The sequence below is a fragment of the Canis lupus genome, chromosome 14 (genome assembly GCF_011100685.1).
Source record: "Canis lupus familiaris isolate Mischka breed German Shepherd chromosome 14, alternate assembly UU_Cfam_GSD_1.0, whole genome shotgun sequence".
Classification (NCBI taxonomy): domain Eukaryota; kingdom Metazoa; phylum Chordata; class Mammalia; order Carnivora; family Canidae; genus Canis; species Canis lupus.
The window spans coordinates 46,120,078-46,146,001 of NC_049235.1; the positions used below are offsets into that span (position 1 = coordinate 46,120,078).

Consider the following 25,924-nt stretch of genomic DNA (forward strand, 5'->3'; position numbering starts at 1 on the left):
AAGGGAGCGTGCCAACATGTGTTACTTTCTACAGTGAGATGAAATGATTATCCCCAACAACCCCCAAATATCCCCCTCCTTAGGAAAACAAACATTTGCAAGTTTATTTTATAAAATCTGTGTAGAACTTATATAAATATATTGTGACAGCAGCTGTCATACTGCATATATCAAGAAAGTGCTTTGAAACTTTATGCAAATACATGGGCGATGTATATACTACTGTATACCCTAAAGACTATCCATGTGTTCCTAGTGCCAAGGAAAACACAAACGTTCTCCAACTAATTCAGATGAAAAGTCACCACAGCCCTGTTCTCTTGGCCACTGAAATATACTTTGAATGGCTGATCCTAAAGAGAGCAGGGTGGAGGTGAGGGGGCTGAAGGTTCACTCTTATCAGTAATGTTTTTATAGCTCATGTACGGTGCTGGGCACTTGAAACATTCACTCATAAAATTATCACAGCAGCTTTGTGGGGAAAATGGTATTGTTTAGTAATAGCCAAGACTCAGATGAGATAAATTACCCAAAGTCACCCGCTTATTAATTTATGGAGTTGGCTGGGATTCAAAATTAATTTGACTTTAAATATTTGTAAGCGCTAATATTTAGTGAGCACTTACTATGCACCAGGCACTGGTCTAAAAGCTTTTTCTCCATCATCTTATTCTTTACATATCCTCTGTGACACTGTGACACTGTTGTTTTCCTAATTTATAGATGAAGAAATTGAAATTTAGAGAAGTTAAGTAACTTCAGTACAAAGTAATAAAGGATAGAGGGAGCCATTCACGCCAGGGGTTTGTTCCTTTGAATCATGTGGTTTCCCAGTTTTCCTTCTTGATTTAGAGTCTGGAAACTTTCCTGGTTTGTATTGAGCTTAAGGCATAGATCTGCTCGTGTCTTCATGAACAGGGATTTCATAAGCATTAAAAAAAATCATTTTCCCTTGATTCTTGATTCATCACCCAGTATCTAGATCTTCATGGATATGCAGATTCATGGATATTGCTATTTCTACAACTCTAATAACAGGTTATATTTGGAGTTTTGAGCATATTTCAATGCAAATACCTCATGTATCAATATTAGATGAAAGAAATGGCCTCTTTGCAAAGATTTACAGTCTTTCACTCACAAAATTGGTATACATGTATAACTAGAGTCTCTTCCTCCATTCCTATGTACCCTTTGAAATTGGAAGCATTTGAGAATAGAGTCATTTAAATTTTTTGCCGCAAACAATTTTGGTAGCATTTGCTAGCATTGCTCCTTCTATTTCCAAGTTTTGAGAATTCTTCTGTTTTTTTTTTTTTTAAATAAAACCCATCAGAGTCTCTGAGAACTATAGATTTCGACTCCTTATCTTGTAGTTGCCAAGTTTCCCCACCATGGCATGTTTAATTACTGTTGCAATGGCAGCAACCATTTTCCAAGCACAACCTAGGGAAACGTGCCACTTGTGATTGCAAAGTCAGTCTGCCTGGGAGGGTTTGCAAAAGAGGGAACAGGAATCCATCCAGCCTAAAGGTCATTTCAGGCCAGATCAGTTCAAAGGCTCAGTAGATAATATTCTTTGTCCTACAACAAAAACACAAAAAACTCATTGTGCATAAATATCCACACTGCATTTTAATCAAATATATGTAACATACATGTAAGGGTATTTTCCACCTTAGTAATTTCTGGAGGGAGGTGGAGACATCTGGTTTTGGAGTCTCATTCACAGATCTGAACAGACCTTATCAGATCTCTATGTAACACAAATCAAAGTTTTATGTCCTATCTAAAACTAAAGAAAAATACCTCCCTGCAATATCCATAGTCTACACACTTGTGAATATGCCAGACAGTGTTCCAATCACAAATATATTCAACCAATCAGAACCAGCAGTGTTCTGATAATGAGTTGGTCATATACTTTGAGCTACTTGTTTGTATCATTTCTGTGAACTTGGTAAACAAACTGTAGTCCTAGCAGATGAGTTTTTTTTTTTTTTTTAGTAAATAATATGGATCAATTTAAAATATGTTTTTTCTGGATTTCTTGGTCAGAAGAAGGCTAAATAGTCTGCCTTCAGTATGTAGACTTTCACTTAATCCACCTGTTTTCAAGACATTACCATCATCTTCCAGATGGCCTGGTATAATAAAATGTGGATATTTCTGAACTACTACCCCCCCCCCCCCCAAATTTCCCTTTGGCACTGGTCTTTAGTGAGAGCTCCTAGACAGGATCTGATTGGCATGTGTCTGGTCCACTCACGACTAAAGTCCTGACAGCTATTTTAAGTGGACTGGCTTTCCTTTGATTTCCAGTTGAAAGTGGCCTTCCACTCCCCTTCCTTTACCTTCATAGGAACTGTGAAGACTATCCTTAGTTTCCATGAAGCATTTAGGGAAGTTCTGACAAGCGCTTGAACTTCTGTTCTAGCTATGGTCTAAAATACCCAGTCCTGAACCCAGTCCTTTACATATTATTCCCTGAAATAAGCTACTAATTGTGTTGTTCAGGTGGAACTTTTTTCCATTCCTTTTTTTATTTAATATTTTATTTACTTATTCTTGAGAGACACAGAGAGAGGCAGAAACATAGGTAGAGGGAGAAGCAGGCTCCTCGCAGGGAACCTGATGTGGACCTCGATCCCAGGACCCTGGGATCATGACCTAATCTGAAGGTAGATGCTAAATCACAGAGCCACCCAGGTGCCCCTTCCATTCCTTTCAATAAGGTTAAACATTTGACCTGCCCAGTCCTGGTTCTCCATCGTACTTGGGGAAAAAAAAAAAAAAAAAAAAAAGTCTGTGGTTGCTAAGCTTGTTGTCATAGTTACAGAGCTATACAGGACCAGGCAAGCTTTCCACCCAGCTGCTGCCTCACTGAGGTACCTTCCCCTTTCTGGCCTCTTTATTGCATGTTCTGGCCAAGATTACAAGACAGTGCTTCTGAACCTGGCCTGATATTATTCCAGGAGAAGCTTGACTGAATATAATTCACTGTTTCTATAAGAGGCCACACACTTTTTCTTTCTACTTGACCAATATATGAATTCATTTGTCAGACAATGTACCCGTGCCTTGTTATCAGGTGCTATTTTATACTGTCCAGTGATGGACACTGATGACCAATCCTCCTAGCAAGTCAGAGTTCCCAGCAACCAGGAAATAACATTTTTCTGGACTGGGGAAGAGTCCATCTTTTGTCATGTCTGTCTACGATTTTGTTTCCTCTGTTTGACACTGCCACCATTTCACAGATGCTTTGCTTTTCAGCCTAGCCTGGACACTACTTCCACCCTCTTTGATTGCACATCACCTCTAATGTCCTGGAAGCCTCTGATGATAAAGCAGTGTGGAGGGGAAGTGGGAAGGACCTATATCACTTCCTTTTTTTTTGTGGTTTACTCAATTATAGGAATCCCAAGTCAATGGGGACTGTACTTGAGTATGTCATAGACGTTTCAATGATATGGTTCTTTTAGGCTTTACTTTTTGCATCTTTCTCCCCACCAAGATGGGCATCCATGATCCTGGACTTGGGATGACTTGAGCTTAACAGATTCCAAGTTATATTTGCAAGAATGCCTGCCATAATTAGGCCCAGGACCTGGTGGTTGTGTTGTGCTGCATCTCTTCTTCCCTTAGGATGGATTTTTTTTCTCATGAGAAGCTAAGCAGGTGAATCTCTCCCTTTCACAGGACTTGCCCAGGCATGTCAGAATGCTAGCTTTGGCTCAAACTGGGACCCTCCCCCCACGCCTTCCACAGCTGTTTCCAACAGCCTTTACACTTCTTTTCCTTTGATCATCTTTGGCCTAGATTATGATCATCCCAAGGGCTTGCCGAGATTGGGTTGCAGCCCGTTTGTCTCAGAACACAAACTTTGAATTGGTTGACAAGACCAATACCCAGGGGCACCACTAATGTGAATGAATAGTGCCAGCAAACTCTAGTCTCCCTGGACAGTGTCCCTTGATCGAGGTCAGGGTGTTTATAGGACTTCTTCATATTTTACTTACAACATTTTAGATTTTGTTAGAATTTTAGGAAATTGTCACTTGATACAAAATAGAAAACTGTGCAAGAGTAACGTATATTGAATAAAGATTTTGAAATCCAAATTTTTCATTTAAAGACCACTGTGTCTAGCATGTAGAAACTCAAATGTTTGTGGAGTGGGCAAACAGAAGCCAAGATGCTGTGACTAGTCAATTGCTATTCAGAAATTAAAATGAAGTGAAAATGTAATCTTATTTTTCAGTAGTATGTTTAAGCATACTACATTTAAGAGATATTCCAAAGACGTATAAGTATAATTTTGTCAATACATTGTGGGGATCCGGATACACATTACTTAGGACTAACTCATTGAAGACAGCAGATAATTTTTTGCCTCAGGAAACCACACTGGAACACAAACATATTTGACTTACTTTCAGCTCTGGCTGACAACCCAGCAAGTAGGTGTTTATTAGTGAAAACCAAGCACTTCTGGTATGACTTTGGCCTCACTGTGGGCTAGGAGGACTGAAGTCTTTATGGGAGATAAGGGAAATATTCACATTACTTCTGCCCTCAGTGAACTCTTAGCCTAGTTTGGGCCAAGTGATAAATGCAAATGAAACACTGTGAAAACAAAACCAAACAATGCATAAAGCAGGTAGAGTACATAAATTATTTTTGGTAGCCAAACTTAAAAGTCAACTGAAAGGTTTAAGAAAAACAGTTCATTAGTGATGCTTTGGCTTCTGTCTTTGGGGGTCAGTATTTGTAGAGCCTTGCCCCCATCAGAGGCCCTTATGGGGTCTCTTCCTTAGTGCATCTCCAGCTTTGCTGCGGTGGCGACAGTCTGAGCAATATGAAAAATGCCCTTTCTCCTCCATGATGGTGTTATTTCCTTCCTTTCAGGAATGGCTCATAACTCATGGGAGGTGTGAGTTCTGAATGATTGTTCTTTTCATCTCCCTGGAAGTGGGCCAGACTGTAGATAAAGCGTTTGATGTGTCAGCAGTAGGCTTGTAACAGCTTTGACTACTTACATGATGATGAAAGGTTGAACTTTGATTAAAAAAAAAAAAAAAAAGGCAAGAGAAGGAAAAGGGCTCATTTTCTTTCTTTTGCTTTTTTTTTTGGTGGGGGGTGGTGGTGGTGGTGGTGGTGGTGGCAGTTGAGAAGCGTCCTACTGGGGTGGTCTGGGAGGTCTGTGGGAATCTGAGCTATTCAGAGTCTGTTCTCTTGTGGATTTCTTTGCTTATTTATTGATTGTTTGGCAGGGTGGGGATGTGGGGGGACACCCATGTTCAGTGGCATAGCTGGCCCAGATTCTCAAGGCCTTATCAGGAAGCCCCTACCTCTCAGCTTAGTGAGCCCTGGAAAGGCTTATCACATTCCTCGGGGAGATCACTTATGTTTCCAGCCATCCCTCAGCACCTGCTCGCAGACACCAAACAAACCAGGGCTGGCGAATCTATTCTGATTTGCAGGGCTTTCCCCACCCCTTGGTTCCCAGGGCATTTGTCCAGAGATCTCGTCTGAGAGTGGTCCCATAGGGTGGTCTTATCTTCCTGCTTCTAAAATAGACAAAGAATGCAGTGAAATATTTGTGGAAACCCAGAACCACTTGGAATTTGCCTCAGACGGTATTCCAGCCTTATCAGCAATTGGTGTGTTAGCCTGCGTGCCAAGTGGGGTTCGGGGAGGAGAGAGAACTTTGAAATTTTCTTTTCTGAAGCAAAAACATGGAAAAACAAAAACAGAAACAACAAGTTGCCGTTCAGCTGAGTCACAGAGACAGAGCTACAAGCAAGGACTCCAAGAGGAATATAGACAAATTTTGCCTTTAAATATGAGGCGTAGGCAAACTCAATATGGTATTAGTGAAGGAAGAGTAAACGTATTTACATCACCTGTTTATTTAAGAGTCCGATATTTATTTTACCAAATTATTATGACCTCTGGCTCTGACTCATTGCCCTTGAAGCCCAGCACTGTCTTCATGGCCGGGCCGGGACTGCTCACTGGTTGCAGCTTCTGGAACTTGGTCCAATAGGCTGCCAGTGGGCCGAGGCCTCACTGCAGAGCCGTGCAAACCTTGTGAGGATGCCAGGGCAGGCGTTCTTCTGTAAGTGTCTTTGAATATGACGGACTCAGTAAAACCCTTTAGGAGTTGTCTGTCTGGCCATTGGAGGACATGGAAGTCCCTAAAGGGCTCGCCAGCACAGGCCAGAGGGGGACTAGCCAAATCATCCTGCTTGGTGGGAGCTTGAGTTTAGGGGAGTAGTGCTCACCAGCACGGCCAGCATGCTGACCCTGAAGGGGCCTACTGGCCAACCGAACAGCTTTCCTACCTTATGAACACCTCAAACGTGGCTCCTGACAATGTCAGTTAATGCTTATGAATTGCCTATGATAATAAAAGAGAGAGTGCATAAGATGTGAAATTCGGATTATCTGGGTGGTTCAGTTCAGCAACCATAGAATCAGGATTTTTTAAAAAAATTTTTATTTATTTATGATAGTCACACACAGAGAGAGAGAGAGAGAGAGGCAGAGACACAGGCAGAGGGAGAAGCAGGCTCCATGCACCGGGAGCCCGACGTGGGATTCGATCCCGGGTCTCCAGGATCGCGCCCTGGGCCAAAGGCAGGCGCTAAACCACTGCACCACGCAGGGATCCCTAGAATCAGGATTTAAATCAAGATATTTATCGCTCTCTTTCTTTCTGATTAAAAAAATGGGAAAAACTAGCTTTTTTCAATGAGGGCGAGGCTGAGAGAATGGGTTATTTTCATGATTTGTAGTCACCCGAGGCCTGAAATATTACATCTTGGAGTGCACAGTGAAATTCAATGTCATTTCTTTAATAATAATTACGGGTAGGCAGAATAATGGATCCCTGGACCCCCAAGAGATCCATGTTCTAATCCCTCAAACCTGTGGCTGTTGCCTTACATGGCAAAAGGGACTTTGCAGATGTGGTTAAATAAAGGATTTTGATATGAGGTGATCCTGGATTATCTGGATGGGCCCTGTTATGAGACGCCTTATAAACAGGGTGGGAGGCTCAGAGTCAGAGAGAGATTTTGAAGATGCTGTGTTGATACTTTTGACTGTGAAGAAAGGAGGCCTAGAGCCAAGGAAGGCTGGCAGCTTCTGGAAGCTGGAAGAGGCGAGGAAACAGATTCTATCTTAGAGTCTCCAGAGAGAACCCAGCCCTGCTGACACTTTGATTTTAGCCCAGCGAGACTGACTTCAGACTTCGGACTTTCAGAACTGTAAGATAGTAAATGTGTATTGTTTTAAGGCACTGAATCTGTGTGGTAATTTATTATAGCAGCAATAGGGAAACCAAAACAATATGATGGACAACAATACAATCGGGCTTAGAGACATTAATTGATGGGAAACATAAAAGGAATTTGTTTTAGGCTTAATTCTCAGGACAGAGCATTGGGTCTTGGTTCCTTGAATAGGTGTGAAGGACAAAAGAGTTTTGTTCTTGTCAGTCCAGGGAGGCACTTCTGGGATGGGCGGGGTGGGGGTGGTGGCTCAAGGTTTTTATGGGACAGGGTAGGTATTTTGCTCAATCTTTGCTGACTGTTCAGCAAAATGTTCCTGACTCTGTGTGTAAAGAATCAAAGTTGAGTTGCATTTTATTACTTGGAAACATAAGCCCGTGGGTAGCATCATGTTCAGATTCTTGGGGTAGAAAGTTTCCAGAGTCTTCACAGATTGTGATGATAAAGCCTGCCCTGGTCTCAGCACAGACCCCTTGGTGCATCCCGCCCCATCCACGTCCATCACAAACTCCATCTCCGCTCTGCTCCTTCTGCTCTCCTCCTTCACAAGCCTTCACAAGGAAAAAGGGCCTCCAGCCACTGGCAAGGTGAAATAGGGCCTGGCTCGTGTCTCAGGGAGAACTCCCCAATCTGGGCAATGTGCTCCATCATTCAGAATGCATATCTTGAGCACGTGTTATAGGCTGTGACACGTACTAGCTGCTGGAAGAACGAACAAGATAAATAAGCCTCCAAACCTGCTTGCTGGAAGCTCATCTTAGTGAGGCATTTTGCCAAATGTAGTGCCTTTGACTGTAGCATCCAATTCATTTGGGAAAGTTATTGAAAATGCAGGTTCCTGGGCTGTGGCTTGAGAAAACATTGGTTTAGTACAGTGTTTTTTAACTGGTAACAATTTTGTCCTCCAGGGACGTTAGGTAATGTCTGGAGACATTTCTGTTTGTTATAACCAGGGGCCAAAGGGTGATGCTGGCATCTAGTGCATAGAGGCCAAGGATGTTGTTAAACATTTTGTGACGTACAAGATGGCCTCCTAAAACAGAGACTTCTCTGACTCAAAATGTTAATAATGCCAAATTTGAAAAACCCTGGCCTAGTGGGTAACTCTCACAAACACATACATTATATTATTATACCACAGAGGTATATACATGTATGTCAATATTGTGTGTGTACATGTGTACACGTATGAGTCCATATGTGTCCATGCATGTCTATAAATAGCTTTCTCTAAGTGGGCTCATTACCCACTAAATTTGAGGTGTCCTCTCTTCTCTAGTCTACTCCACTGCTCCCACAGTCTGATAGCTCACCTGCTGGCCATCTTTGCTTTGATTTTCTGTTCTGCACTGGCCAAGAACAAGGAAGGCCAGGCACCAAGACTTTACCCCTGGTAGTAATTGTTATGCTCTGAAACTTGACCAAAATAAATTTGCAGGTCAAAGAGAAACCTGGCTAAGGACATCCTTTTCCTCTTGTGAAGTAAATGTTTGGCCCAATTTGCAGTTTAAAGTGGTTACTCTATTCACAAATCAGCTTTGCACCACTGGTTATGATATAAGAATTATAATCGTATTATGTTATAAGAATTATGAGTCACACATAATAAACTCTTTGCATTCAAGATTTATTTCTCCCTTACACTAGCCCTTCTGGGTTTTCTCTCCCCTGTTCTTGCCTTCATCTAGAATCAATGGAGAGCTCCATTGTCTTCAAACAATTGAACATTGGGGAAAGAAATCCTTTTAGAATATGGCTGAGTGTACTGATTGGTTCTAATTGTTTAGAAATGTACTGCTCTGCTTCCAGCCTCCTGTTGGGGAGCCAGCTCAGCATCCTGGTCAAGGGATGAGTGCTATGTCACATGTTATAGTATGGTTTCCAGCCCTCAATTCTCAGTGGTTCTCAGGGGTGGGGGAAGAATCCTGTATGCACATGGCTGTGGTTTTATCATCTTGTACTCATTACTATACTCAAGAAGATAGATTTTTATTATGCAGAAAGACTGCTGCTCTAGGGTAAACTTTGACACAAAGCAATTTCATTTTTGATTGAATCAACTATAACAAAAATAAGGGGGCAGAGAATAGACTTGGGACAAGTTTCATGTCTTTTTAAAAAAGAAGCTACTTTCAGAGAAACACTTGGATATGCAGTCAGAACAAATGACCACCTCTAAAGAACAAACTAAGGAAAAATGGTGGAAATCATAACTCATCAGTACTATGGAAGTTCCTTTCCTTGTTGACCACATGAGACTGTAGTCATTAATCCTTGTGTATTGTAACTATATAGAAATTTTCAAACATTTTACAGAACACATGGGGGTCCTAGGAATCCTGCCAGCTTATAAGGTGAAGTTGAGTGTTACTTTTGATATATCACCACCAAGAAACACCTAGTTAGCACCTAAAATGTACAAAACCCAAGGAGATTCAAGGTAAGCAGATGCAGACAGCCCTGTAACTATACCATCTCATCAGCATCCTGTAGTTCAGTGGTTTGATATTCTAGAGCTCATCATGTGTGGTGGCTCTTCCTTTCATTCAAGAATTTTTTACTGAGATATTTCCTTGAGTGTCACTCTCCTGAAGGATATTAGGCTCAAAGGCTGGTCCCTGCAGTCACCAAAGTCTAGCTTGGAGGCAAAACCAGTATCATCTTACAGGGTTAAACTTCTTTGTGTATGTCAAAAATATAAGACTAAATATGAAAAAAAGAAAAATATATGAAAAGATGGGGGGGGGGTCACTGGGAAATGAAGGGATCTAGAAGGCTTTTTAGGTGAAAAGAGGCTCAAAATAGATCCCAAACAAAGCAGGATTTTTATAGGGGTCAGTGATAGGGGAAGAGAGGGAAAGAGGTATGTATAAAGAAGATGGCAGGCTGCAGATGTGCCTGGAGATAATAAGGAAGATACACTGGACATGCCTCTCCATGTTGATATTGTGAGGGAAGGACATGGGAGTGAAGATTATGGGGGTCTTGCCAAAGTAGACTAACTGTGGTAATAAAGGTCTAATGTGTCTGAGTATTTTAATGCAATGAAATTTATGTCTTGCTCACTTAATAGTTCACTGCAAGTGTTTAGTGGATAGACTTCCACATGGTGACTCAGGGAAGCAGGCTCTTTCCATTTTGTACAAAGTTGTTGATCCTTTCCATTCAGGTGGCTATCCATGTAGTAGAGACAGAAGGTGAGAGTGTGGAGCATTGAGATGAGAGATTTTTATGGGTCAAGCCTAGAAGCGTGTTATTTATTTCCATCTTACCTCCTCTTGATCAGAACCTTAGATGTAAGGCCTAACGGCAAGTGAGTCTGAGAAATATAGTAGTGGTCTATGTCAGGAGAAAAAGAAACACATTTTAGTGGGCACATAATTGCTTCTAGAATTGACATTTAGCCTGAATTTTATCCCAAATGCAGTGGTAAGTCATCCTCCATTTTACCATGGGGACATGCTCAATGGTAATGTAAGCTCCATAAAGGGAGTGATTTCTGTATGTTGTATTCACTGCCGTGTCGTCAGCATATGTAGGCCTTAAACAAATATTTGATCAAATAACGAAATGATGGATGGGTGTTGGAAAGGAGTCCTGGGCATATTGAACTGTCCAGGGTGGGTTAGTGCAAGAGAGCTGAGGCAGGGGAGCCAATTAGAAAGATTGGGATTATCTGATAGAGCCCGAGTTAGTGCAGTTACAGTAGGAATCAGTACATTTTTAGAAACAGAAATGTTCCCTTCTGCTATTGTAACTTTCCTAGTTTACAGCATAGCCACATCTCATAGTTTAACCAGATTCCCTGCTGAGTTGAAATCGTAGAAGCAGGTTGTGAGCCGAAAAGGGCTGGCTCTTTTCTTTGGAGGTATTAATAGGAATGCAGCCTCGGGACTTGGGCTGTGCCACAATCCTGCAACCCAAACAAAATAAAACTTGACTAAACCAGCAAACCCAGATTGGAGTTCAAGTTACTTTACTGGGCTCTTGGGAAAGACAAACTGCAGTTGTATTATGTATGCAAAATCCGCTCTTTGACCTTAGTGTAAGGAAAACTGCTGGAGCCCACATACTCTTTTGCCAGCTTTCTGAAGCATTGGACGAGTTTAACTCCTATGCAATTATGTAATATTTAAAAAAAATTAATTTTAAAATATGTTTGCAAAATAGATGCTGCTCCAACAAGAACAGAGAATATCGATGCAAAGAGTGTGTTCTCTGCACACCTATGGCAGCCAACACGCACACAGCCTCGTGTGGCCTGAAGCTTCAAGATTTTAGGAAGTTGCTTACAGAAGAATTTTGTTACGAAATTAAAAGTTAAGGGAAGCATCATGTCCTCCATGTAGATTTAACTTTTGTGGTTTGTGCATAAGCTGGGGCAGACCTCGGAGTCTGACCTAGACTTGGGTTCTGTGCCTGTGAAGTCTGGGGAAAAGCCGGCCTTCAGGATTACGCAGAGTGGTGTGAGGAACCTCCCAGAAAACAGCCAGGGATTCTTAGGAGATTTTTAGTGGTTCTTGCTGATCTGGAAATAATGTAAAAACAACAGAAGAGCTTTTTGTGGTATTTTTGCATATTCTCTATTGGTTTGGGGATGTATCCAACATTAAAGTGGCTTAAAAATAATAAATATTTAAAAAGACATAACGTGCCCTACCCTTTTCACCCAGTCGTACCAAAAAATAAATTATAATAACAAAACTGGCAGGAACAGGAAGGGAGAGCAGGAACAGTGGGCGGCAGCAGTGCGTAGGGATGGGCACGAATATGACCCAGACGGCTGACGTCTGGTGTTATTGCAGAAAGTGCTGGAGAAGGTGTGAGGAAAGGCCGCGGGGAATCTTTCCCTTCTTTGAGGCGTGAGTTCCTCATTTCCTGAGGCCTCTTGAGATATAAATTACCGGTTTCAGACACCAGGTACCTGAGGGTCTACTAGTGTGCTTTCTAGCTCAAATCCCAGAGAAGCCAACCCACTGAAATTCCGTATGCCTAGTAATCTGTTTACCAAATCTACTGATTTTCTAAAATAATAACAATAATAATAATAATAATAAAATTAATTATTCATAAATTCGATAGCAATTCATTTTGCGCAGGATAGTTTTCACATGAGCCTTCCAAAGGTGTTGAATATAAATTTGACTGGAAAGTACTTTTTTTTTTTTTTTTCTCCTGCCCCAGCTTTCTGAAGATTCAATTATAAGTTGCTGAGGCTGGAAAAAACAGATGCCTCTTGTGAGACGTCGAGGAGGGGTAGTAGGCATGCTGCATCTTTGAGTCGTAGAGAGGGGGGAGATGCTGACGGGCAGAGAAAGGCGGGGAGCATGCTGGGGTAAAGAAGGAAGGAATGGGTGTCAGAAAGGGCGAGGCATGAGGGGCAAGGAAAAATTCATAGGTTCTAGAACTTCTCCCATAGGCTGCTGAGCCTCTGCTATGCCTTCCAATATTAATCATCATTTGCCTTCTTCTTATGATAGAAGCAGCTTTGGTTAGCTGAGTGAATTCGGTGAAATGGTTCCTTTGAATATTGGCTTTCAGCATATCCATTTTCAGCAGACTGGCTGCTTCCTTAAATCCGAACCTCCTTGAGTCATGCTAGCAACACTTTTAAGCAGTGGCAGGAAGGGAAGTATTCTTGGAGGAAGATGTCTGCAGAACCTACAGAAGGATGGGGGTCTGAAAGAGGACTTTACTGAAAAGTCTCAGTAAAACCCGAAGGGCTCCTTTGCTTGCTTAGGGGTTGGAAAGCGATGCCAACTTGTTCTGGTTTGCCCCAGTCTTTCCTGGTTTTAGTACCAAAAGCCTCTAATTTCAGGCAAACTGAGATGGTTGGCTGGTCTTGAGACAGAAGAAGACAAATCAAGGCGGTGTTGAGTGGGGAGGGGTGATACTGTAAGACTCTCTTCAGGGACCGTCTTGTTGAGAGTGTAGTTCATGTGATCTACGGGGAAGAGAAACGGATAGTTGGGAGAAATTACACAGATGTGAGCAGTCACCCCAGGGACCTAATACCAGGGAAGGCCCTTGGTCTGTTCCAGACATCTTGATTATACAATATGTGTGCACTTACTTTTTCTAAACGTGCTTTTTTTCTCTCTCTCTTTTCTTCAGGGAGGCAGGACACAGTGCGTGAGAGAAGTCTGTCCCATTCTCTCCTGTCCTCAGCACCTTAGCCACATTCCCCCAGGACAGTGCTGCCCCAAATGTTTGGGTGAGTGACTGTTTTCAGGTCAAAGAGCAATGTAATTTATTCTTGGGGCTTTCTGCAGAGAGTCTTCATTCATGTTATTGGGGTTCTCAGGTTATCCTAGCTCATGGCTCATTAGAAATAACTGCTTCTTCTAATTATAGGAATTTCTCTCTTTTCTGGTCTCTACAGGGATTTCTTCTCTCTTATCTCCCCTTGTATTCGTAAACCTGGTTCACCAGACAGCCTGGGCTAATAGCTCCTGATGGAGAGAATAGTGCTGAAGAAACTGTCTTTCAGGGGACATATGGGGATTAGTAGAAATGAGAAGTCTTTTAAAGGCATGTGAAGTTAACACACAGAGGATATAGACTAGTGTTACTTTTACAGGCAAAAGCATGCAAGAGGGTGACACCAACAGCGAGAGGTTTGGAAAGAAGCAATGAAAAATAACCAAAAAAAAAACAAAAAACAAAAAACAAAAAACAAAAAACAAAAAACAAAAAACCAACAACAAAAAAAAGAAAACTAACCAACAAAAAAGGAGGATTAACCATTTCTTGTTGAGCATTTACTATATCCTAGGCACCATGCGAAGCACTTTATATGCTTTTTCTCATTACATTTTCTCAAGAAATGGGTCTGTATAGGTGCTAGATATATCATCCTGACATGTAATATAGGTGCTACAATTAGAGTTATTGAGGGAGAGAGGAGTAGATTCTTAGTAGGTGGCAGAGCTAGGGAGTTATAGAGTTGATACCTGAACATGACTACATGTGATTCCTAAGCCCATGACTTAAGCTCTGCTTCTCAGCCTCCCTGGTGATGTGGAGAGAGGCACACACATTGCCAGCAGAAAAGAGACAGCCTGTGATGGAGTCTCTAGGGCGAGAGATCCTTTGGCTCTTGTTCATAATACATATGTCAGCTTCTTACATGTGATCTTCAAGCTCATGAGTTAGTTGATGTTCAGACTCAGACTCAAATAAAAGTAGCTTGACCCAGCATATGAATACAATAGAACATCTTCCACTAGACTCCCCTGGCAACACCACTCAGATCTCCAGGGATCTTTGAGGAGGCTAACACATTTCCTACTCTCCTAGTCACCACTGGCTTTGTGTTTCTGCTTCTGCTGTTTCTTTCCTTATTCCCTTCCTTCTCCTCCTCCATCCCACTCCTGCCTCTCCTTCTCTGCCTCTGTTTCTTTTCCTTCCCCTTCCTCCTCCTCCCTCCCCTCCTCTTTCTTCTCTTTCTCCTCCTCCTTCTCTAGCATATTTTGTACTTCCAGGGACACTGCCTCTTCAATCCTTTCACATTCTGTGGTGCTATTGATTCAAGGCTTGTGTAGTAGATTTTACTGAAGATTTGTAGTCAATGAGGGTGATTACTTTACAGTGAAGGACAGCAAACATCATGAAGTGGAAACTTAAGCTCCCTTTGTTCTTAAAAGGTCTTAACTCTTTTGTTTCTAGTCACTGTTTTTCTCTTTCATTTGGCCTCCAATCTCCTCTCAGTTACTGTCCACACCCTTTTCTGAATCCTCTCTCCTTTTTTTCATAGTTTGCTCTTCTCAATTCCAGAACTTTCTGTTGATGGATGTTTTCATTCCCAGCCCATCACAGCCATAGCCTGAAGTCTGTCTTTCTCCAGGCAAGCTGTCAAATAAAGGTATCTTTTTAAACGAAGGCAGTTTTCTCTTTTTGAGGGATTCTTCTGCTAACTCTTCATCTCATAATGTTTGCCTTCCTTCTGCATGCACACACACATACACATGCACATAATACTTTTTAAGTAACTAGGAAATAATTAAAAGAACAAAGGAGACCTGTTTAGACATGCCTAATTAAAGACATTTCCACTGAGATGTGTGCTTCCTGGGTTGCCAGTGTGTGCTTGTAGCCCTGGCATAGAGTTAGCTGGCTCATTGTGGTTGAAATCATCACGTTTTTGGTCATGGTGCACACAGCATTCCATCTAAACAGGAAAGTCATCACAGAGGAGGTGGCAACTGTGGCCTGACATTGAAGATAAGTAGGCTTGATTAATGCTTTGAAGCCTGTACCGTGGATGTGCTGAGTCAGCTCAGAAGCTTCTCATATGAGCAATGGGTGTTGTATTAAATGCAGATTTTTTTTTTTTTTGTCCATTTGTGGTCATAAGACAGACTATAAAAGGAATAGCAAGTCTTAGGAAACTTGAAAATCATAATTCTCCCAAATGAGACCTTTTTTGATTGACCTACACCCCAGTAAAATAATGTGGAAATGGATTAAATTAGGCTGTATATGGAGTCTCTGCACCACTCTTTTGAAGGTTTTATCTTATTTGGGGACTTTGAGATTAAGGTAAGATTTTGTGTTCCTCTGGGGTAAAAAGAAACATACCCACACAATAAAAGCCAGAAAGGAAAAAAAGGAAACATTAGGATACTTTCTAGATCCTGAAATCTTAGACTAATTAGGCTTTTGGCTGGTTGGACACCCATTTGCTGTTAAATATTCCTTTGACCAGAATTCATTTACATGACATACCTCTGCTTTTTGTACTGTAACATTCTTTTCCTCTCTTTCTCATTTTCAAGGCAGAGACCCATCAGAGGTTTGTTTACACTGAGCACCCAATGCACCTTTCAAAGTGACACAGCCTGAGATCATGTTGGAATTATATTACTGATAATAATGATAATACTCATCATCTACCACTTATTAGGGGTGTTTAATGAATGCCAGGCTCTGTGATAAAAGCTTTACATCAGTACTTTTAGGTAAAAATTATATTTTATTGAGTAATAGTCTAGGTAATTGCATTTGTTCAGGGGGTAAACTTGTTGAAGAGTCTTTTTGTTCAGTGATCTACTGATGCATCAATCAATCCACCAGTGCCTCCATCTATTTGTTCACCTATTCATTCATTCTTTTATTCATCCATGCCACAGTACTGAGTACTATAAATGTAGTAAAAGCTACAAGCTGTGGGAACCCATGAGTGGGCTGCTTATTCTAAGAGGTAAAAGGGCATCTGAGGAGGTAATGTGAAGCTCAGCCATAAAGAAGATGTATTTTGGTTGGCAGAGAAAGAAGCTTGATTTTATTTATATATTTATATCCTGCCTTTTGTCAAAAAGGATTTCAGGCCACTTATAAAATACATGGAGTACATGTAGTTAAAAGAGGAAAAAGGGCAGCCCCGGTGGCACCGCGGTTTGGTGCCGCCTGCAGCCTGGGGTGTGATCTTGGAGGCCCGGGATCGAGTCCCGCGTCAGGCTCCCTGCATGGAGCCTGCTTCTCCCTCTCCCTCTGCCTGTGTCTCTACCTCTCTCTCTCTCTGTGTCTATGAATAAATAATAAAATAAAATCTTAAAAAAAAATAAAAGAGGAAAAAGCCAAGCCAGGTTATCACATTTGTAAAAATTGCTTAATTGAAACAGAGCTATTTTTAATTCTTAAAGGATAGAAATATATCTCTGATACATTAATATAGGGGGCAGTGTTTACAGCAGTGAAAAATGACATGACCATCATTTTTATAGTAAATACAAAAAAAGGAAAAAAAAAGATATGCTTAGGGATATTGCTTATACTAGAATATCCTAAAACCAAGGTATGATGTGACATAAGTGACTCTAATGGGGTGGGTGGCCTGCACACAGCTTTCTGATGCTTCAGAACCTAGGGGAAAATCTAGAGAAGGGTTGAATTTTATATTTTGCAGGTAATCCTCTAATTTAGTTTATAAGTTCTCACAAGTTTCAAGAAACTCGGGACCTGGTGAGCACATAAGAATACCTGTCTTAGCTGGATTATTAATACTCGCTAGGTGCAAAAATACAGTTATTTAGCTAAATTTTGTTCAACCATGGAAGGATTTTCTGTTGTATACTCCAGTATCCATATTGTAGGTAGAGAGGGTCATGTGTTATTGCAAGGAGGCATTCTTGATACCATTTTGCAGGTGAACTAAGTGAGGCCTAGAGAAATACTCAAGGTCATCAGGGGGTCTATATGTGGGACCCAGATTATAGCTCACTGTCATCTTTTGAGGCAAGTTTACTTCTGGCAGTAAGAACCAAACTAATTATTTAATTCTGCATGTATATTTTATCCTAGCCTTGAAGTTGACTCTAGCAGAAAGATGGAATTTTTCTTGACTCCTATGAATGGTAATTCCAACAATTCTGAGAGCAGCATTTAGTATGTTGCCTATAGGTGTTTTCAGCATTTCACTGGGCCTCCTGATAAATAGATAATGCTTTTAATCTTTTTATAAGAAGAAAGTGTGTAGATGTAAATCTAATGAATGACTATGAATCTTTGATTTCTTAACTCAGTCCCTGATTCAAGTAACATGTGAGGGATGTTTTTATGTGTCCAGAGAGTAGAAGTTAACATACTGAAAGAAAGGAGGAAATTGGATTGTACTCTTTATTTGGGATTGCTTTTATGGCTCTTTTGGTCACCAATCAAATCTTCACGTAAGGGAAAACCAAGCTAGTTCTACAGAGGTGCGATGCCTTTGAAAGCTTGGGTACTTGGCATGTGGGTTGGAGTCTGCCTTTACGCACATTTTAGGTTAGTGCCATCCATTATACCAAGGACTTATCCTTATTATTTCTCCAACTGAGATGCATTGGTTCTTCTTTTTCTCATTCTAGTTCTTCTTGGGAACTTCTTGCTTTTGCCTCTTCCCTGCCAATACCTTCTTTCTGGATAATTTTAGTTAGTTAGTTAGTTAGTTAGTTAGTTAGTTAGTTAGTTAGTTAGTTATTTTTGTTCTTTAAAATGCAGCTCAGGCATTACATCCTCCAGGAAGTCTCCCTGTCTCCACAGTACCCATATTGGCTTCTTTCCAGAACTTACCATATTGTTGTGTTGAAATAATTTTTTGTAGGTTTGTCCTGCCAGTAGACTATGAGCTCCATGTGGACAGTCAATATGGACCTGGTCATCTTGGTTCACTATGATGATATTATAGATTTATTGAACTTACCAGATTCAGTGTGGAATCAAATTCTTCCTAACAAAAACTCTCTAAATTAGTGACTCCAGGGGATCCCCTGGGAATATATGGCCCAGGACTATTTTTGTGCACCAGATTTACCTGGTCTTTGTGAGAATGTTCAACATCCCTGTGATATAATTGTTGATGACAAAATGGGAATTCCTGGCTTCTGTCTGGCTTACACCATGCAATTGCTTCCCTCTAGGTCAGAGGAAAGTGTTTGACCTCCCATTTGGAAGCTGCCTCTTCCGCAGTGATGTTTATGACAATGGATCTTCATTTCTCTATGATAACTGCACTGCATGCACCTGCCAGGTAATGTGGTTCTGCGGGCCTGTGGTCCAACAGTGATTGCACTTGGGGTTTTATTGTTAGCATCATAGCCAAACATAATAATGTGTTATTTACCAGAAGGAAGCGTTATCAACACCATTTTACTAGTTGAAATCATACTCAAGGTCGCAAGGAAGTTCGAACAAAGGACCCAAATGACAATTCACTGTTACCTTCCTGGGACCTACAAGTTAGCTCCCAGAGGTGAGAACTAAAGTCTGAGAGGCTAGCTGAGGCACTTTCTAAAATCGGATACATACATGTGGCAGTGTTCTCTGGCTCTAACTATCCGAGGTGAATTCTCTGACACACCTCTCAATAAAAATGACTTTAATCACCTTCCAGAGGAAAGAAAGGCATGGATTTACAGTTCATCACAAGGATAAACCTGATGGTTTGGGAAGAGAGTATTTATATATTGTTCATTGTACCCTTTCTTACTTGAGGTATTGCTTGCTTTTCCCAAAAGGCAAACAGAAGTCTAATGACGGGTAAAGAAAGAGGTCCACGCTCCAGAATCTTAAAGGGCTACACATCACACATTCATTGACTGTGCTTATGCAGTGATTTATTTTTAAAACCAAGAAGAGAATCATCTTAATGGGAGATTTTAGGATCCTTTATTAATGAGAGACCCCAAACATCTGTGTGACATGAATTTAGAATAATACATTTTGGTGGTGATGGTTGTAGTTTTGTTTTTAATAGCTAGAGAGGGAAAGAGAGGAGTTTTGCTCCATGTCAGCGATGAGTCAGTAGCTAGGATTAGGGTTCAGAAGTTCCTGATTACTTGAGGCATGCTTTGTTAAGTAGCATGGACTACTTCAGGGAGGTGGCTGAGTAGGGGCTGAACTGTCTGTTCCCTGGCACTGAACACTGAGTGTTTCCTAAGCCTGAGAATACTTTCCTGAGGCTCCTTCCTCTCCTTTGTGGTTTGTATTATCCTATGCTAAACATATAGCCACTTCTTCTGTTTGCCTTGGCCTCTATCCTCAGGACTTTTCTTCCTCTCCAGGAATTTCACAGGTTATAGCTTCCTCTTGAGGATACTGAACCTTTGATGGAACACATCACATTCCCAATTCTCTGAATTACAGGAAAGCCAGACTGAGAATCCATTATGCTTGCAGTGTTTTGGGTCTCATTGTTTCTTTGAGAGATGATTGGGCAGTACGTCCCAGTGCTCAAAAAAGTGTAATTAATATTGTTCCTTCAAGAGGTTGTCTTTTGTCAGAGTGTGCATTCACAGTCATCTATGGGAAATTGGATGCTTGAAGAATCAGGCCACAGTCATTTTAGAAAATCAGTATTATTTTCTATCTGCTCAGAGCTTCCCTCTTCCCTCTCCAGCATCCATCCCCATCCAGTGGCACAGCAAGTGCAGGAAACAGGACTCTGAGCGCAGTATGGTTTCAGGTCTTTGCACCTTCAGATTTGATGATTCCTCTACCTGGAGATTGTTCTTTCAATTTAATTAGCAAACTCCTCTTCATACAGAACAGCCTATGTCAGATGTTACCTCCTCTAGGGAGGCTCTCCTGACTCACTTAGGCGGGTAATTACCCCTCTTTTCTGTTACCTCTATACTTTAATAACTCTGTTTACCATGTTACATTGCAATTTATTTGTTCACATAGTTCACTCTCTCCTTTTGCTCTGTGAACTCCTTATAGACAGAAGCACATCCACCTACCTCCGTATTCTCATGACTTAAGCTACTGTCAGCTATATGTTCTAATGGGTGCTGTGTGTGTGTGTGTATGTGTGTGTAATAAAAGTCGGGAAATCTACTACCATGAAGTATATATTACTTGAAAGCTAGTGAGCGTCCTGTTTTCAAACTAGAAATCAAGACATGCAGTTTGGCAAAGGATTTTCCCCCCCAATTTATGAATTGACCTATAACAATTTGTATGTGCCAGAAACTGTGCCAAGTGCTTTACATCTTTCATGTAAATTGCAAAGCAGCTACTCACATCTCCATTTTGAAGATGAGGAATTTGGGGCTTAGGGAGATGGATTTGCATAAGATAACAGACCTAATAAATGAACTGGTCTTGTCCGGTGCTAAATCCTATCTGTTATCTGGTGTGGTAAAACCTTAAAAATAAAACACAACTAATGCCATTTTTAAAAGATTATCTCATTGTCATATTAATCTTCGATGGATAAGTCAATTGGAACATAGTAGTAGATGAATACCAGAGGTAGCTCTTGAAGCCATAGGATTAACAGAGAAGCGACAGAAGTTACGTAAGTTGATTTACACAACCTGTTTAAGTGAGTTCTCTCTCATTGCTAACTAAGAGAGGGCCTGGTCTCTCTTCCTTGCACCGTGAGGCGGTCGCCCATCTACGTGGGACACCACCTTCCTCCAACCCTGCCTGCCACCAAGGCTCACCAGTGTTTTGCTCTTACATTCGTTCTGCCTGACAACCTACTCCAGTGAAATTGCCACTTGTTGTCTGGGAACTAAAGAAGCGCACTTTTCTTGAACTGGAGTAGGTTCGAGAAAAGTACACTTCAAGAAAAGCATACTTTTCTTCAGTGTGTTGTTGAATGAATCAGTAGGCACAATTTAGTTGGCTATTGTGTTCAGGTAGTGCCACTTCTTTAGAAAGCAAGTCATACCTCTTAAAGTTACAGGTATAAACTCCTCACTCTCAGGGATTAAGTGGCCTGATTAAGGTGACTTACTTTATAGAGAAGCCCTAGAGCCCAGGTCCAGTTAGTTCTTCCGTGAATATAGAACAAACTGAGCAATTTCATCTTGAGGAAGAACATTAGCTCCTCATTTTTTCTTACTGATTAGATATCATGGCTTTATGCTAAACTCCTTAAAGGTGGCAGAAAGCCCCAGAGGAGACCCAAGAGAGCAATGTTAATGAAGGATATGCAAGAGGAAGGAAGAAGGAAACTGGTTGGCCCACAGTGAGCTGGACTTTCTTGCCACACACTGGCTGGAGTAGAACCATAAGTTTCTTGAATGTTAAATTATAAACACTTGGGAGTTGGCAAGGGTATGTCACACTTTTCAAAGCTTTGTCAACTTCTAGTCCAGACATTTAATCAACAAATGACATTTTGAAGTGAAAGAAGGATTTATTGCAACAAGTTACAATAGGATATCTTCAGAATATATTTTAAAGCAGTTAGCTGTGGGCTGTTAAAAGGAATGCCAGGTAGGATGTTTGGTAAAGATGGAAATCACTTTTAATTTCTGTTTTGTCTCTGGGCCCCCAGGACTCCACTGTAGTATGTAAGAAGAAGTGCTCCCACCCTGGTGGCTGCGTCAGAGGGGAGGAGACCTGTTGTGAGGAGTGCCTCCTGCGAGTGCCTCCAGAAGACATCAAGGTGTGCAAGTTTGGCAACAAGATTTTCCGGGTATGTGACAAACCAAGCTCGTGGGAACTTCTATTCTCTACTGAAATGTAAAGAGCTCCAGACAAAAGACAGACCAGAGTATTCCATATTTTGTAGACACATATGTCGTGTGTGTTATGCAAATGTAATTATTTATATTGCAATATTATATATACATATATTTAAAATCAAGTGCATGTGGGGGAGAGAAGCAACTGTTTGAAAAAATGGTTTTCTTTGGCTTTATTTTGCTTTTCAAAGTATTTTAAGACTGTGAAATATTATTGCCTTTTCTGAATGTGGTGGGCCCATGATTGGGCGTAAGCTGAAGATAGTTGCCTTGGCGGTGCTATTATGGGCGCCCTTCTGACTAGGGGTAACTCATTCAGTCAGAGATCCTCAGAGTCCCTTTCTTAGATCTTGATGCTTCTGTAGCTTAATACTTTTAGAACTTTTTCATGAAGCTAAGTTTTCAAAGAGAGATTGTTCTCACTTGGAAGATGTTCAGGTGAGGATGTTGATGCCAGCACAGCTGTGGAGCGAAGGTGAGAGAGCCTTGCCCCAACTGAGCCAGCAGGACTGTCTAAGGACCATCTGTTCCTCGTCAACTGCTACCCATAGTTTTCTGTTAGCATAGCTGTGCAGTGACCATGTAAACAGGTTGAAGATTGTTGTCTTTGCCCAAAGGGATTTCCATCTGGTCTGTACCTGAAGGTGCCACCTCAGGACATTCTTGAGTCTGAGGTCCTCGGAATCAAGTCAGACATGGGAGCTCCTCATGCTGTACTTAGCCAGATTTCTTTTTATATTGACAAAGTTGGAGGGGGAGTCTTGATTCCTGTGGAATCAGTGTGAAGACATGATGTGTCCTGCCCAGAGGAAGGGGGTCATGTGTGTGTTATAGTTACACAGGCTCTCAGAGCCACTCATGTGTCCTTTTGACATAAAGTCATCCATTTTCCAAGCACCTAGATGCTATAGACTCCCTTTCATGCTGGTGTTGTGTGCAAAGTGTTTTCAAGGCTCCTTTATGTGATGAGGCCTAAAATAATTTACAGAGAGTCATCTTTGCAACACCAAGTCCTAGAAGTGTGCACTCAGATAATTTGGACTATCAGATGCCCTTTATGGTAGATTTGGTTAGGTCTTTCTCTCCTGAGGAATAAAAGGCTCTACTAGTCCTTCATATAGCTTCAAAAATGAGAAGCAAGAGGAGAAGGAGGAGTCATCATCAAAATCTGAGCTAGTTTCTCTGTTTTTAACAAAACCTGCTACTCATATCTACAAACCCAAGAAGGAATTCTTGGTTTGTTTTCGGACCCAGCTCTGGTGTGTGTAATCTACTTTTCCACAAGCTAGGCCACACATCCTTGCATGTTCTCCAGAGGAACAGGGCTTCTGTGGCTGCATATTTGGCATTTGCATACTATAAATTCAATGAGTCAAAAAATATTCCTCAAAAAGCCCTTTCTGAGCTAGAAAATGTGTTCCAAGGTGCTAGCCAGCTTTTTGGGAGGAGAGTATCAGACAGGCAGAGACACGTTATCTGAGTATGAGTTGCCTGGGCTCCACATACTTGGATGGCTTGCTGATCAGGTGCTTGCCTGGCCAATGACTCTGGTCATAGCCTCTGTTCTTTGTACGTTCATGTCCCATGTGGTCCAGAACCATGTCACATCTGGGAGTAAACTACATGTTTTCGTACACCTCAACTGCTGGTGTCTGGGACAGCTTGAACATTTCAGTTCTATCAAACAGGAAAATTAGAACTTTGCTACTGCATCATGTATGAAGCTCATGTTTGTCCTCCAGGGTGAAGCTAAGTAAACAGTACAGGAGGAGCAAGATACAAATGTGATTTGGTTAGATGCACACAAATTCTTTTTATATTCTGGAGAGGGAGCACACAGACACACATACACACACACACACACCCTCCAATCAGATAGGTGGAGAGAGACACCTCAGGGTAATTTAGTCTGATGATGGATCCCTCACTCAGGGCAAGAAATGCTCTTCTTGGCAAAGAAATCCCAGCCTGTGGGACTAGCTCCCGACAGCCTCCAGCTGATAGCGGAATCCTGTGCTCTCTCCTTCAGGATGGAGAGATGTGGTCCTCTGTTAACTGCACCATCTGTGCTTGTGTGAAAGGCAAGACAGAGTGTCGAAAGAAGCAGTGCGTTCCCATCAGCAGCTGCCCGCAGGTATGTCTGGAATGCAGGTTGACTTTTTCTTTACCTGAAGGTCTTGGGAAACATCCTACGTGTGGCATGGTCTCATGCCATCTTCTGAACGCAGAATCCAGATCCCCTGATACTTCCAGGTTCCCCGGTAGCCACATCCTCCCTTTGTAAGGCCCACTCCTTTTCTGTGCGCTTCCCGCCCAGATTCTCATCTCCCATGAAAATAGCTCTTAACCTTGCACTTGTCCCAAATCTCCTATTTCTCACTGACTTTTCCCCACTTCTTTGTTTTGATGTCTCCAACTCCTGTTAGATCTGCTCTCTTACTCCTTTTACTGGGCTTTCCACTGAATGCCATAACCAGCCTTCACACGGTTCTCTTCTCTTTCTCTCTTCTCAAATTAGAGATTTCTTCCCCTGGTCATTCAAAGTAGTATGTAGTTGTTTAGTAATAAACTCCACGAGGGGTTTCTCGGGCCATCAGCACCCCTCCCCGACCCCTTTCCTGACATTTTCATACCCTAACCTGGCCTCCGTTGTAGCCCCAAATGGAAATAGTGCCCCTATGGAAATATCTCTTTTCAGAAACCCACAGTTCCAGCTCTGTGAATAAAGCCACCATTATCTTCTAAAGCATGAGCTTCATTGAATTCACCTCGGCAACTTGAAACCTTTCAAGGTTTTATGCATTTTTGGGAAAGTGTCAAACCTATTCAATACCTTCCAGCGAATGAAAAAAAATATATCTATATATTCAGGACATGTCCTCCTTTCTCTGTTATAGACAGCTTTTAATTTTATTCACATCTGTTATTATTATAAACAAAAAGTTGCTGTTTTTACTTGAGTGCCAAATGAGGCACAAAAAAACAACAGCTGTTGCTATTGCACAACTGAAAGAAGGGGGGAGAAAAAAAGGAAAAAAAAAACCCTAATTAGTCTTGCTTTAAAAAGCCTCAGACATAAAACTGAAAACCTCCTATAAAAGAAAAAAAAAAAAGGAGATACAATAAGTAGACTTGAACATGGTCTGCTTATAAATATTCATTGGGAAAAAGGGGATCACATCATTTATGCCAGTCCTTGGGGAACCCTCACTGCTAATGAAGTCCTGCAGCACATGTTGGTAATAATGGGCTTCCTTATTCTACAAGACAAAAACAGGATGCTGTGCCAACCTGGTGGCTCAACTAACTAGCCTCCACAGGCCGTGGTGGGGTTTTCAGCTTGACTCGAGGCTCGCCACTTGTGGCAGGGTTGATGGGTTTCATTGTCCTCTTGCTGTGGGGAGGTCAGCGTTTTTTATGTCAGCGGCATCTCGTTAGCATCTCCTCTTGGAGGACCTCCTCTGAGCCAGGAGCATCCATCTCTCCAAGTGCAGACCTCTCCCCCGCCTCACCCCCTTCCCGGTCTTGTCAAAGCTTGTCTGGGCCTGGCTCCTGCCCCAGGGGCCACCTTTCTGTTTCTGGGCATCTTTCCAGCTGTTGCTCTGGTTCACACTTTCCTTCCTCAGGGGCCAGCACAAGGACTTTGGAAGATAACTTAGTTCT

General features: G+C 41.6%; 1 protein-coding gene across 2 annotated transcripts in view; it reads left to right on the forward strand.

The window, feature by feature from the left end:
* Positions 1-25,924, forward strand: part of BMPER (BMP binding endothelial regulator) — a 244,690-nt gene that overhangs the window by 113,926 nt on the left and 104,840 nt on the right. For both annotated transcript variants that reach the window (XM_038557315.1, XM_038557314.1), the window contains exons 7-10: positions 13,416-13,515; positions 18,701-18,810; positions 22,072-22,212; positions 24,291-24,395. In XM_038557315.1, coding sequence (XP_038413243.1) covers positions 13,416-13,515; positions 18,701-18,810; positions 22,072-22,212; positions 24,291-24,395 — 456 coding nt within the window. The remainder of the gene's footprint in view (positions 1-13,415; positions 13,516-18,700; positions 18,811-22,071; positions 22,213-24,290; positions 24,396-25,924) is intronic.